The 14,059-nt window shown below is 43.2% G+C and overlaps 2 protein-coding genes across 2 annotated transcripts in view; both read right to left on the bottom strand.

Annotated features, from left to right (window-relative positions):
* Positions 1 to 1,659: 1,659 nt before the first annotated feature.
* On the bottom strand, positions 1,660 to 4,381 carry LOC123253615 (transcriptional repressor protein YY1-like). The gene is made up of 2 exons (XM_044682784.1): positions 4,297 to 4,381; positions 1,660 to 3,031 (listed from the first exon to the last, which is right to left on the bottom strand). The coding sequence occupies exons 1-2, from the start codon at positions 4,379 to 4,381 to the stop codon at positions 2,337 to 2,339; spliced, it is 780 nt and encodes a 259-aa protein (XP_044538719.1). The 3' UTR covers positions 1,660 to 2,336.
* Positions 4,382 to 5,695: 1,314 nt separating this feature from the next.
* Positions 5,696 to 14,059, bottom strand: part of LOC123253614 — a 39,967-nt gene continuing 31,603 nt past the window's right edge. The window contains exons 11-12 of the mRNA XM_044682783.1: positions 6,116 to 6,211; positions 5,696 to 5,810 (exon numbers count right to left, since the gene is read on the bottom strand). Coding sequence (XP_044538718.1) covers positions 5,696 to 5,810; positions 6,116 to 6,211 — 211 coding nt within the window. The remainder of the gene's footprint in view (positions 5,811 to 6,115; positions 6,212 to 14,059) is intronic.

The following is a 14,059-nucleotide window of genomic DNA, read 5'->3' as shown; positions in this document are numbered from 1 at the left end:
ACAATGATATATATATATATATATATATATATATATATATATATATATATATATATATATATATATATAAAATTTTTTCCACTTATGCCTTTGACCCCCTCCCAAACAAGGAGTGCCATTTATGGCCCCTCTGGATGGATGCAAATGATTTGAGGCCATTAGGTGGCTTTGGCTGCTTTTGGTCTGCTTGTATATGGACAGGCAGTGCCTTTGACTTCTCATGATCCCAAGTCCTTAGCTACAAATGCAGCATCTACTGTGATATTCCATGTGCTTTAATACCCCGTGTCTCTTTGACATAATCACTGAAAGAAACTGAGAGGCGTGTTTACATAAAACCATTTCCTAGCTGCTTCCAATATTGTGGCTAGAGTGATAGAAAATTTCTTACAGATATTTTGGCATCATACCTGAAGAGGTAACACAGCAGCTCTGTAAAAGTTAACAGAGGGGACAGTGAGGTGGTTCAGTGGATTGAGAGTCAGGCCCAGAGATGGGAGGTCCTGGGTTCCAATCTGGCCTCAGACACTTCCTGGCTGTGTGACCCTGGGCAAGTCACTTCACCCCCAGTGCCTAGACCTTACCATTCTTCTGCCTTAGAACTAATACACAGTATTCTTCATAAGATGGAAGAAGGTAAGGGTTTAAAAAAAACTTAACAGAGATCACAAAAATACACTCTGTTTTACCATATGAAATTTGAATCAACCTTGTCCTTCTTCCTCTCTATCTTTTCCTCTTATCACTCTTCAGATGGGATATGTATGAAGCACTTCATACAATGTCTGGCACTTAATAAATGCTTGTTCCCTTTCTTCATTATGCCACTAGTCTAATAGGCTAGAACCATATGTCTGTGGCGGGCACGTATGATTTTGCTACATAGATAGAGTCAAAGGAGAATCTGAGAATGCTTCTTTTCTTGGGTGATTTCAGTCTCTCTCCAATCTAAGCAGATACCCATCGAACACGCCAAATGCCATAAATGCACGGTGGGGCTATTTCTATTTGCCTGATTCAAATATTCTTCATAAGATCATCAATATAGAACTGGAAGGGACCTCTGAGGTCATCTGATCCAATCCTCTCATTTAACAATGGCATTAAATGACTTGCTCAGGGGTCACACAGGCAGTAAGTAAGCCTCAGGGGCCACATTTGAACCTAGGACCTCTGACCTTAGAGTTGGTTCCCTGCTGCCTCCCTTCTATGCATTTAAAAGAAAAAAATTCAAATAGTTTTGACTTTTTTAAAGAGCAAGTTCAATCATTAAGGGAAATGATGGGGGGATTCAAAAGGAAACCTGCTAAAAAGGAAAGCCGTCCCAATTTTCTTATGCTTATCTTCCAAGGGAAGGGAATAGGAAAGAAAGGGGCAACGGACAGATGGAAGACTCAGGGCCACTTCCACACAGTACAGTAGAAGTAGAGTAGAAGATACATGCGAGAAGCCTAATAAGTCTGAATCATTTGGGTAAACCCTGACTAGGAGCAAGGGACCAGCTACTCAAGAAATTTGGAGAAGTCACCTAAAGAGTCAGAAACTCGAGGTTCTGAATGTAAAAAAGGCTCAAAGTAGAAGAAGCTGTATTCTCTAGATGGTGACGAAATAGGAGAGACTTCATACCTCTTTGAATTTCAAATCATTTTAAGCCAACATTTATTTAGTATTTGTCATCTATAAATTGTCACACACAGAGGCAAATTCAAAAACAATCCCTGCCCCCAAAGGCTCATAATCCATTGGGGAAATAACAAGTAAATACAGAAGTTATAACTTGAGCAAATGGCAAACACTAATATCTACTGGGTTTGGGAAAATTACAACTTGGGAGATAAGGAAAGGAATCTGATAGGAGATTAAGGAGGGAGAACACTTGAGGCACAGGGAATAGCCTGGGTTCAAAGGAAGGAGAGACTGGAAGCAGGGAACTTAATGAGGACGCAACTGCAAAGTCTAATGGAGAGAAGGTCAAGTCATGAGCTAGGGTGGAGAGAAAGGGACCCATATGAGAGATTACAAAGATGGGACCACAAAACTTGACCACTAATTGGATATGGGGTGGGAGATGGAGAGGTGGTAATGTGGAGGGAAGGTTGAGCCTGAATTACTGGGACATTGGCTAGTGATAAGGAATTTGGAGGAGGGGAAGGAGGGAGCAGAAATGAGAGGGGGGGGGGGAAACCAGTGTTTTCTCTTGGAAAAGCTGAACCTACAGTACCACGTGGATGAGATTCAGTTTAGAAAATTCCTCTTCTATAAATGTTACAAGTGGAACCTATGTTTATATCTACTCATATTCCTTTAAATGGCAATATCTTTTTTCTCTTTTCTCTTTACTTGTTGCATTTTGACTTGCCATGGGTCAGGATATGAGATTTCAGGTTGGTTGACTGGGCAAACATCTTGGTACAGCCATCAAAGGGGCACACGTAGGGCCGATCTCCAGTATGGATGCGCATGTGTGTGCGTAGATTGAAGTCCAGTGAGAAACGTTTCCCACAACCTTCAAACATGCACTGAAATGGCTTCTCTCCAGTATGAACTAACTTATGTCGCTTTAGTTTGGAACTCTCGACAAAAGCCTTTCCGCATTCGGCACAGATGTGACCCTTGGGACCATGGGTATGCATATGTTTCCGCAGGGCAGAATTATCTCTGAACAGCTTGGGACATTCTTCATGAGGGCAAGGCAGCTTCTTCTCAACTTCACCAGGTGGCTTATTTTGATGGATAAATTCAGCCAGTTGTTGGGGATCAGAGAGATTGATGAGGGTCATTCCTTCAGCACTACTGGGCTTCTTCTTTCTGGCCACATTCTCAGGTATCTCCAAAGGTAAAGCTTCTTCGGGGAGCTCTTCATTTGCTACCATTGATTCAGAGATCACTTTCTGTTCTTCGTCTGCAGACCACATTGTGATGGCAAATTCTCCCTCCAGAGTCTTGATTTGCAGTTGTTTCTGCTCCCAACTTTCCTCCAAGGCATCAAAGTTTTGACCTCCTTCTGCACTGTTGTCATTCTGTTCATCTCCTGTGGGTTCACATAAAGAAAAGGAAGCAAGGACAGATTAGCAATCCAAATAACTTTATGATTCTGGGCCTGACCTAGGCCAGACTCATGAAGGTTGATGGGAATTTGGTCTCACTCAAAGTAATAGTTTCTGAAGAAGAAAGCTACCCTAAGCCATGCAAATAGGGGGTGCATGCACATGTTACTGCCCTTATTTAATCCAAATCTATGAACACTTATTAAGCCCTACTGTGTGTGGAGAAGAACTACAATCTAGGGCAAGAGGACTGCAGATTGGCATATAGGCGAAAATTTGGAGGATGCATTTCTCCCTTCTGTCCCATCAGTGACAGTGCCCCATTACTACCAAGTCCCTAAGTTACAGCTCGAGGGACAGGGCACTGTGCTGGGGTCTGAGGATAAAAAGACATCAAAAATGAAAACAGCCCTTCCCCTCAAGGAGCTGACATTCTTCTATAATATAAACCAAAACAAAACAAATGAAAAGAATCCCCACTCGCTTGGAAAGTGTTAGTGTCTCCCTTCTGGGTGTCAGTAGAGTAAGCCTAATATGGTAGACAGAAATGGGCCTGGGTTCCAACCCTGTCCTACTTGCTGGCAAGTCCCTCATACTCTAATAACTTACTGCAAACTACCAGGTACCAAGGTAGACTCAAAGTATGTCAGTGCCTTTGCATGACTTGGGGATGGGGAGAGGACCATTAGAAAGGGGAATGACTCATAGCACTAGCTCTGTTTCTAGTTAGGATTTTGTTCCTTGACAGTTGCCATATTTCTGTGTGCTGCTATGACTATTGGAGTGGACATTATCCCAGGAAGAGCTCTTTGGTGATGCAGTATAGGCTTTTGAGTCGGGAGAGTCTGGAAGAAAGCTCTTTATAATCATTATCTCATTTGACTCCCACAATAGTCCTGGGAGGTAGGTGCTGTTTTGATTCCCATTCTACAGAAAAAGAAACTAAGGCCATCAGAGGTTCAGTGACTTTTCCAGGCTTACATGGAAAGTAAGTGTCTGAGGCTAGATTTGAACTCAGGTTTTTGGACTCCAGGCCCAGTGCTCTATCCAATGTACCACCCAAACCACCTTGAAATCACAAGAGTTCTTAATCTTCTGCGGATCCCTTTGGTAGTCTGTTGAGGCCTATAGATAACTCAGAATAATGTCTGTAAATGACCCAGGCCAATCCTATCCTCTTCAAAGCTGGAGCAGCCCCACCCTGACTTCCTGGACTACCTCTTCCCATCTTCCTCAGTGGCCCTCTCACCCTGGCAATACCTCTGCCCCCATGGTCTTTTCCTCTCCTGGATGAGTTTTCGACTGGAAAACCTTTCAGTATTCATGCCAGTCATGCTTTCTTTTGGAGTGTGAGGAATCCAGGATGTCTCCTAGGTGGTGAACCAGAGGGACTGGGAGGCAACAGTACCCGGAAAGGCAGGTGGAAGGGGAGGGTTTAGGGGGAAAGTTAATGAGTTTGGTTTGGACATGTTGAGTTGTAGATGTCTATGGGGGTCTCTGAAAGGCATCTGGGGGGCAGCAGAAAGAGTGGAGCAGGATGGGTAGATTTGAGAGTCATCAGCATAGAGGGAAAGAGAGCTGATAAGATCATGGGGGGGGGAGTGACGTAGAGGGAGAAAAGAAGGGTGAAGCACTTAGTACATAGTATTGACTTCCACGGTTTCCTTTAAATCTGAACTAAAATCTCCCCGTGCACAGGAAACCTATAGTTACTTTCTATCCACTCTATCTCTAGCTCACTTAGAATTTGTTGCTTATTGTCTCTCTCATTAGAGTAGGAGAGCCTTTGGAGCAGGGATTGTCTTTTCCCTCAGAGTGCCTAGCACATAGGAGCCTCCTAATGAATGTTTTCTTGACTGACTTATTAGAAGTCCGCTCCTCATCCTATTTTACAGATGAGGGAACTGAGGTCCAGAGGAAAAAGAACTAGGGCCAGATCTGTTGGCCAGGAAGTGGTGGATACAGGATTCTAACACAGGCCCTCTAATTCCAAATATATATCCAGAGCTTATTTTAAAGCATTTCCGTGATCAAGGTCACTTTGGGAGAAAGTCTGCAATGGAACGCCAAAGGGCTATATGGAACCGAATTCTGAGACATATGTGTATGTGTGTGTGTGTGTGTGTGTGTGTGTGTGTGTACACATATCTTTCTATATATAAATACACACTCAGGGAAAGAGCTCTGGGTCTGGAATTAGGAAGACCTGAGTTCAAATTCACCCTCATTAAGCATTAGCTTTGTGATCTTGGGCAAGTCATTTAACTTCTGAGTATTTCCATTTTCTGCCCTCTAAAACACTGCTAATACTTCCTAGGTATTCGAATAGGGCCAGTACTTTTGGCCTTCTCACCTTTAAAATGGGGTTAAGAGCTGAGGCACGTGTGTCCCAGGGTTACTGTGAGGGTCCAGTGAGACCCTGTCTGGAAAGGGCTTTACAAACTTTAAGGTACTCTCTAAAGGGGATTAAGGATCCGGGGAAGCAGAACAAAGGCTCAAGTTCAGCTTTTGGGCTTTCTCATGAGTCAGAGTGACTGACTGACGCAATTCGAATTCCTGCTTTGTTGACCAGGAAGCATTATTGTCTTGAATAATTGCCTTCCTTTGTCCGGCTGGCACTTAGGCAGTTCCTGGCACAGAATGAGCGCTTAATCACTGCTGGTGAACTGGTGTTGCTCGACAAACCAGCCTTGGAGCACTGCAGAGAGGTTTTCACCTGCAGGTAAATAGGCAGCCAGCACACAAGTCAGCTGGGCCACAAGCCTATTCAACGTGCACAATCGTTACGCGGTACCTTGGAGAGCTCCGGGTATACTTTAGGGGAAAACGGAGAGGGACCAGTAGGCAGCGTTCAGGCCTAATGCTGAGGCGAACAAAGAAAGCCCGACTGGCAGAAGGGAGAGGGTGGGAGGAAGTAAAAGCCAGTTCAAAACATCGACTTAAAGCCAAACCCACCCAAATGATCACGCCAGAGTGAAAAGCAATGTAGCAGGAGGAACAGGGCCGCGTTCAGGCAGATCCTCGCCTCCCTGGCATCGAAACGCTCTCCAAACGCAAGGGGACATTACATCGGTCTGCGAAGGTGCGGGAAATGCAAGAGCGCCAGCCGGCCAGCCAGCTCCCCAAAGCGCCCAACTGCCTCTGGTTTCACAGCAGCCACGGCACTAGTTTGGAATTAAGGAAGCTCCTCACACACAGTCCAAACGAGGGCCTAAGCGGATCCCTCTCTTCTACAGAACGGAGAATTGTAGGGAGAGATCTGAGAGGGATCTCAGCAAGTCAAGTCAATTCCATTCGATCCATACTTATTAAGCTTTTCCTCTGGGCCAGGGACTGTTCTAAGGGGCAAAAGGCAGTCTCTGGAGAGAGAGATGAGATACGGGATAAAGGGGAACCAATTAAAAGAGGGAAAGCACTGGGGTTAGGATGGGCTGTGGAAGGCTTCCTGGACTTCCTCCTTTAGCAGATGAGGGCAAATGAGCCTGGGGTGGGGGGTGGGGGTCCTAAGTTGAGGGCTTGACAAATACTTTCACCTGTGAGGCTCTCCAGTCATTGGAGATTTAGATGACCTCACGCAGATTTGGAAAAGCTATCACGTGGGGTAAGCAAATGAACTTGTTTCTCTTGGCTCAGTGGCAGGAAGGACCTGGGGGCTGTGGAATCCGAGAAATCCTCCTGGAATCCCAAAGTCTCTTACTAGCCAAGTTTCCTCCCCTAGGAAAATAAAGCTAGGCGAGATAGTGGTGAAGATTAAACCTTGGGAACAAGAGGTAAAGGCTGGCAGTCAAGACCCAGAAAAAGCAAAGGAGCAATCTTGGAAGCAGGTAAATAGGGATTGCAGAGCTAACTGGAAGTGAGAGGTCCAAGATGTCCTTCAGCTTCTGGCATTTGTAGTGGCTTGGGCTAACTGGCACCCTATTTGTTTTCCTTTGACTCTTCCTTCTTCCTCACCTTTGACATCTATTCTGTTTCCAGATCCTCCTGGATCCCCACTTCACAGTCCCTCTCACACCAACTCTCCCTTCTCTGCAGCTGCCTTAATTAATCTGGGCCTCATTTTCACCAACCCAGATAATAACTTGAGCAGTTATTTCTGACTCTGCTTTCTCCAAACTAGCCTTAACAGATACACTTCCATATATGCAGATCACCCCTCTGCTCAAAAATCTTCAGTGGCCCCCTCCTGCCTAGCCGGGGGGGGGGGGGGGGGAAGGAATGGAAACAACTCTGCCTGGTACTGGAAGTCATCTGGTGCCATTCTGCTGTTCTAAACTGGTGATATGTTCCTCCCCATCATCTATGCTCTTGGGAGACTAGACTACTCTCCATCTTTTCAACATGCCTTCTTTGCTCCTGCTCTTCCTGCTTACTTCTCTTTGCATATTCAGTCCCCACCTCTCCTTTAAAGTTCAATTTTAGCTCCCACCACCTCTAGGAAGAGGCCTTTCCCCTCGGATCTCACAGAGCACTCTGGCATTTCTCTAATCAGCTTTAGGTAATATCATGCATTACAACTACCTCTGCATTTGTTTTGTCCTGATCCTACAGGCTACATGGAAGCAGAGATGGTCCAAGGTAAATTGTTTACTTCCTCTAAATTCTAACCATAGGTCTGTATGCAGTGGTTGCTTAAAGGGGAGAGAATATCTACTTTACAGCTGGAAGGGGCCTTGGAGATCAATGAGTCCAACCTCCCCCCAAGGTGACAAGTGACCTCGATTCCAAATCCAGCAGGGAAATAAGGGAAATTGACTAAGAGTTTACAGATTTTTGGATTTGGTCATTGACCATTAGACCTGGAATGTCCCCAAACCTTTCCAAGCTCCACCTATGGAGTGGAAGAAGACTGTAGCCAACCAGGATGCCCATGGCTGTGGATTACTTCAAACGGTGGTTTCAAATGTTTGTAAAAGGCTGAGAAATGATCCTGGAGCTGACTCTAATGCATGTCTCTCTCATGCCTGGTTGGGGACCATTTTTCTGCATGGGGTGGTGAACAGATTTTTTAGGCGTCTGGGCTAATTTCACAATTTTTATCAGGGCATTAACTTAAAAGGAGAGAAATATTATAGTCAGGTCTGGAGCAGAGGGAGTCCCAGGAGGCTAAGATGTGCTTTGCAAAGTAGATGTGCAGCTGGAGCTCTCCTTCTAGAGGAGGGAATGGATTCTACCAGGCATTACAGTGGCAAAGGGGGTCAATCAAGAAATAATTGGCTCTAATTAGCACTCCCACAAGCTGTTTAATTTCTTTACCTGCAATTGAATGACACTGGGGAAAGGTAGAAGAAAAATCTTCCTTGTTATTAAAGGCACCAAAGGAAACCAGATAAATCCTTCCCTTCCCCAGAGGAATAAATAGCAACCCACTGGCAGTCTTCTGGAAGTGAGAATAAACATAGTGGCCCCAGTGGCATGGGTCCTTTGAAAGTTATATTTGATGCATAGAAGCTGATTACTGACTTAGGAGATCAGAAGCCTTGGCTTCTGGAGGCCCCAGAAAGCAGGGAGGTGCATTTTAATTGACTTTTGTTAGCAAGGCAGCATTTTAGATTTCAGTCAGGCTTGGAGATAATTTGATCAAAAGTTGTCTTTGATATTTTTGCACATGTATTCTAAGGTTAACTCTCAGGTAATGGGTTCGGTTTTTTTTCCTGACACAGCAACACTATAAATCTGTCTAAAATGACTGCCATGATGTGTCCAACCTCTGAATCTCAAAACAAACCCAAGTAGAAGTGGTGCAGCAGTGACGAATATAGAAGGGGCGTGCTGGAGTTGGCTTGAACAATGGGTCTGTTCAGCCAACTGTTGAATTTCTAGTGTGAGCCCGACACTTCAGGGACTGACAAATGCCACAAATCGGGCCCTGAATAATTATTTTGTGGAGTGTCTAGACTTAAGAAAGTGATAGGGAAAATGTTAATACAAATGAAATTTATAAATATCTAGAAAAAAACCAGAGCTGACAGTTAAAATTTTTACCAGCCTGCTCCTGAAAGCATGAATTAAAATGAGAGCATTCGGTTGCTAAGCAAGGCCCTGAAGTGACAGCTGATGTTCTCCCCCTTATTTGCCTTCAGGATCCCCATCTCTTTCCCACTGTAATGACTATAAAATTGCAGTGTTAAGATGGTAAGAAGAAAGGAAATGGAGGTACTAATTGCAGATGACTTTGTTCCAAGGAGTTTAGCTATGAAAGGGAGAGGAATTTCAGATGATAACTAGCAGGGATGGGCAATTCAAGTCAGAGTTTTTAAGGATGGAGGAGACATGAGCACATTTTAGGCAGAAGGGAAGCAGCCAGGAGAAAGGAAGAAATCAGAGATTGATTAGTGAAAGAGCGAGGATGATCGGGGAATATTCTCAGATGGAATGGGATGATATGGGAATGTAGAAGAATTTTCCTTGGCAAGGAGAAAAGTCATCTCTTTGTGTGAGAGAGGGGTTAAGAAGGAGAACATGGCAGAAGGCATCTGAGTGATATGAGATTAGAAGGGAGGAACCCAGAGCTCTACATGAATGTTTCCAGTTTTTTTTTCCCAGTGGAAGGAAGTAGAAAAGTTAAAAATAATTATTAAGTGTCTACTACATGCCAGACACTGTGCTAAGCACTTAACAATTATTATTTCATTTGATTCTCTCAACAACCTTAGGGTGTAGGTGCTCTTAATATACCCATTTTAGAGTTGAGAAAACCAAAGTAGTAAGAGGTAAATGACTTGCCCCAAATTACAAAGCTAGGGACTCTTTGAAGTCATATTTGAAAGAGGTCTTCCTGATTTCAGGCCTAGCCTAGTGCTCCATCCACTATGTCATCCTTTACCCATAACAGCCTCAGTGAAATATGAGGCTGGTTCTCAACTGGGAGGATAGAGGAGAGAGAAGGATCCATGGAAGAGTTGGAGAAGGATGAAAAGGTTTGGAGAAGCCATTGTGGTGTCTGGGATGATGAATCCATTAGGGAGATGTGAAAGGATTGCCTTGATACAGTGAGTGCCCATTTGAGATTATAAAACATAAAATTTGTAGTAGATCTAGTGCAATTTTCTCTAGCTTTGTTCAGAAGAACCCAGAAAAGAGAGAAGGCAGCAAGTGGTGGGAATAATCAAAGGCTGGGGCTTGGCAGACCGGGCAAGATCAGTGGCAGGATAAGTGGCAAAGGACTTCAGTAGAGCTGAACTGGTGTCAAGATGGGGAAGAGTAGGGATGAGGGCAGAGGGATTAGAAGTAACCATGTAGATGAGGAATAGGCTTAGAGGTAGTCATGTAGGAGGAAAGATGGTCCAGGATTCACCTGTACCTAGTAGGAAATAATGATAAAAACATTTACATAGTGCTTTATAGTTTTTACAGCATGTTACATGTTGTCTTGTCCAAGCCTTCACTATAATACTATAGAGTTGGTGTTTTCATTTCCCTATTCTAATGGCCACTGCCCCATCTATCACAGTACCACAGTAATGGCTCTCACCTTAATATTAAATGTTACAAAAATATAATGAAAATTAACCCACAATATACTATTATGGAAATATAGCAAATAATCACAAAATCTGAGCTGGAGGGGTCCTTAATGACTATCTGCTGCAAACCATGTTTGCCTCACTATAGCATATCTGACAGGTGGGCATTCAGGCTTTGCTTGAAGATCAACCACTGCCTTCTAAGGAACCTTTCTTCTATTTTTTGATAGCATTAATTGTTGGAAGTTCCTTCCCAACACTAAGGCTTAATTTGCCTCCCTTATCCAGTTCTGCCTTCTGGGGCCAAGCCAAAGAAGTTAAATTGCTTTTACATATGCAAGTACTTGAAGACAATTCTTCTGGCTAAAGATTCTCAGTTTTTTCAACTGATGCTCATATGACATGGGTTTACGGTTCTTTGCTGACTATTCTTGCAGTGCCACATTTAAAGGGTTACCTGCATTTGCTATTATTAATAATCTTCAGGAAGAGTTGCCAGTCTACATTGGTGTATAGAGTTTATTCCCTAGATGTTCACTGGATGAATGAGATCATAGGTCTGGACTAAAAGAAACTTATCTGAGATGGCTTTCAAAATCATCATTTTGTTGTCATTACTATTGTAAACTTCCTCTTTTCTGGCATGATTAAGGTTTATCATTCTGGCTAATGAGAATCCAACTATAGTGATATTCTCATTTTCAAAGACTGATAAAGACAACCTAGAAACCTATTTGTTTTCTGCCGTAATTCCTCTGTCTTCCCTCTATTCCCACCCCTGCTTTCACAACCCCTGCTCCTTATTCTTCATTCTTTCATAGAATAATGCTACCCTCTATAGAAGATTTAAAAAAAAATCAGACATCTCAAAATTGAACTTGATATCTTCCATTGTTCATGGATGTTCACATGCCCTGAGGCCAAAGAGCATAGAATGTAATTATTAAAACTTATTAAATAAAACTGTTAACTCTATTAGTCATTGGGAACCAGAAGACTCTACTTCCTGGAAGGTTTTATAAAAAAAATGCTGGAGAGCCTAAAGACCTTTATTTTTAAGTTAAATAAAAAATGGAGGGAGCAGCTGGCGTAAATGGGTCTCTCAAAGCCTTACAAATCCCTATTATTAGTCCATGCCTGTCTTTCCTTCTTATAAAAGGAAACACTTTTTAATGAGTGAGACGGCATTTGAAAGAAAAAATACATAGATTAAATATTTCTTTGTAAGGGACAATGAATATGTTCCCCAGAATGTCATGTCACAGAGCAATCCCAGCCTTGCTCATCTACTGCAATTTCTTGGTGTTAATTGGTGTCTGTAGAGCTAGACTGGTAATCTCATTTTCATTAATGACACTAATGCCATCTGTCAGGACCCCAATAACTGTAACTCTGGGTAATGGATAGGGATCATGGTAACTTTTCATGAACTAATTAAATGGCGCTTATTGCACTTTCTTTATATGCAATTTTCGCCCTTTGGCCCATATACTGTAAGGGGGCCTCCTGAACTAGAAACATGAACTAAGAATAAAGAGTGATGAGTTTCCTTATTTTCACAACAGTGGGGTAAGAGACAAAGATCTATGGGGTTTGGGCCCATTTGGCATCACCTTAACCATCATTTACATTTGGCCTTTCACTTTTCAGACTCCCACTGAGAACTGAGGATTTCGTACAATTAGGAAGAAGGCAGGACCCATTTCTTCTGTCCAGGCCTTAGGCAGGGCACTTGCATTTCCTATTAGCATGGCTGATAAACAGGGCAGGATACAGGGTGCCAAAATTTAGAGAGCACTGGAAACCCTTGAGCATCTTGGAAAGAGAGACAGCGTGGCACAGTAGTTAGAAGTTAGAAGACTGTTGCTAGAGGCCCTACATTCAAATCATACCTCGTGTTTACTATCTCTGTGACCCTGGGCATATCACTTAATTTCAAGGGGGTTGGACTAGATGGCCCCTGGGGTCTCTTCTAGCTTTAAGGTTATAATATTGTTCCAGTATTTTCCTATGTTCCTGTGAACTCACTGACTTTAGTACCTAGTTAATAAGAATAATTAGTTACAATAAGATGCTACCAAATGATTTGTTCCCCCAGCCAAATTGATTTCAGACCTGCTTTATGCTGCTCCCTTCAAGCATGCTTTGTGCTACCCGATTTACCAGGTATAGCTTTGCTTCTGTACCCCAGTAGGTACCAAAAAGAGAGTGCAGGTAATCGCTCCTCTTATTATATAGCCTGAAGTGCATAAAAAATGACTTCTAAGCCCGGGGGCAGGAGTTTGTCCTTTTAGAAGCTTTGTAGGGATTAGGAAATTGGTCAACCCAAGTACAAAACCACCTGGCTGGCAGATGGTTTGGAGCCGAAGGATTCATTGGAGCCAAGAGCTCAAACCATTGTGGGTGGAAAGGGGATACTGTTTGTCTGTGATCTTTTACTGGCATTATGAACTAATTAGTATCTTATTTAGGAGACCTTATTCAGGCCACATTTGCATTGTGGCCCTTGAGGTTTTACTCTGAATTAAAAGATTTGTAGACACCTTGGCCTAGAGAAGGCAAGTAGTTTTGCCAAAGGATCAAGGGTGAGGGAACACAGAATCACAGACTTGGTTAGACCCTGGGAAGTTGTCTAGGTAGGCCTATTCAATACATAACAAGTCTCCTCTCTAGAAATGGACTCATGATAAAAGATGGGTATATAAAGACTGCTCAGCTCTAAAATTAGACAGTTCAAAGAGCAAGAGTCATACATAGCCTGTCTGTTCATGGAGCTTCAATTCAACATACATGGAAGCTAGGTGGCTCAGTGGATAGAAATCTGGATTCAAAATCAAGAAGACTTGACTACCAACACTCAGACCCTTCCTAGCTATGGGACCCTGGGCAAGCCACTTAACTTGTCTGCCTCAATTTCATCATGCAAAATGGAGATGATAACAGCACCGATCTCCCAAAATAGATGTGAGGATAAAACAAACACCAGTGCCTTTTGCTTAGTATCTGCCAGTCTTTTTAATACTAAGAAATGCTGGAGAGAGAAAGGAGAAGAGGGGAAATGGTTGGAGGGGGGAGAGTGAAGAAGGATGGAGGAAGGAAGAAGGAATAAGGATAGAGGAATGAGGAAAGTAGAGAAAGGGACGGAGGAAGAAAAGGGAAGAAAGATGGAATGAGAGGAGAAGGAAGAGGCAAGGAGAATGGAGGTAGAAGGGCAAAGAGAAGAAAGATGGAGAGAAAGAATGAGAGGGATTGAGATAAGAGAATGCAAGGAAAGAAGAAAAGAGGGGGAGAGAAGAGGAGGGAGGGCAGAAGAGAAAGGATGAAGGATAAAGGGGGAGAGGAAGAAGGGAAAAGGAGAAGGAGGGAAGGGAGAGTAAGGAGGGGGAGGGGCAGAGAGAAGAACTATCTTGGAATGAGTTCTTTACAGTGGCTTTATCTCTGTGCCTCTCTCTCTTTCCCTCTGTCGAAAACTTGCTGAGGTAAGCTGGCCTGATAAGTGGGAATATTCCCAATAGTCTTATTGATCACATTATTTTTACTGCAAGTGAT

The sequence above is a fragment of the Gracilinanus agilis genome, chromosome X (assembly GCF_016433145.1).
Source record: "Gracilinanus agilis isolate LMUSP501 chromosome X, AgileGrace, whole genome shotgun sequence".
Lineage (NCBI taxonomy): Eukaryota > Metazoa > Chordata > Mammalia > Didelphimorphia > Didelphidae > Gracilinanus > Gracilinanus agilis.
This window is presented reverse-complemented; position numbering and strand designations above follow the sequence as displayed.

Excerpts from the sequence above, each read along its gene's own strand:
- LOC123253615 (XM_044682784.1), bottom strand. The coding sequence starts at position 4,381 with ATGACTGGCATGAATACTGAAAGGTTTTCCAGTCGAAAACTCATCCAG. Across the intron at positions 3,032-4,296 it reads GGGGCAGAGGTATTGCCAGG|GAGATGAACAGAATGACAAC; the intron begins GTGAGAGGGCCA and ends GTGAACCCACAG.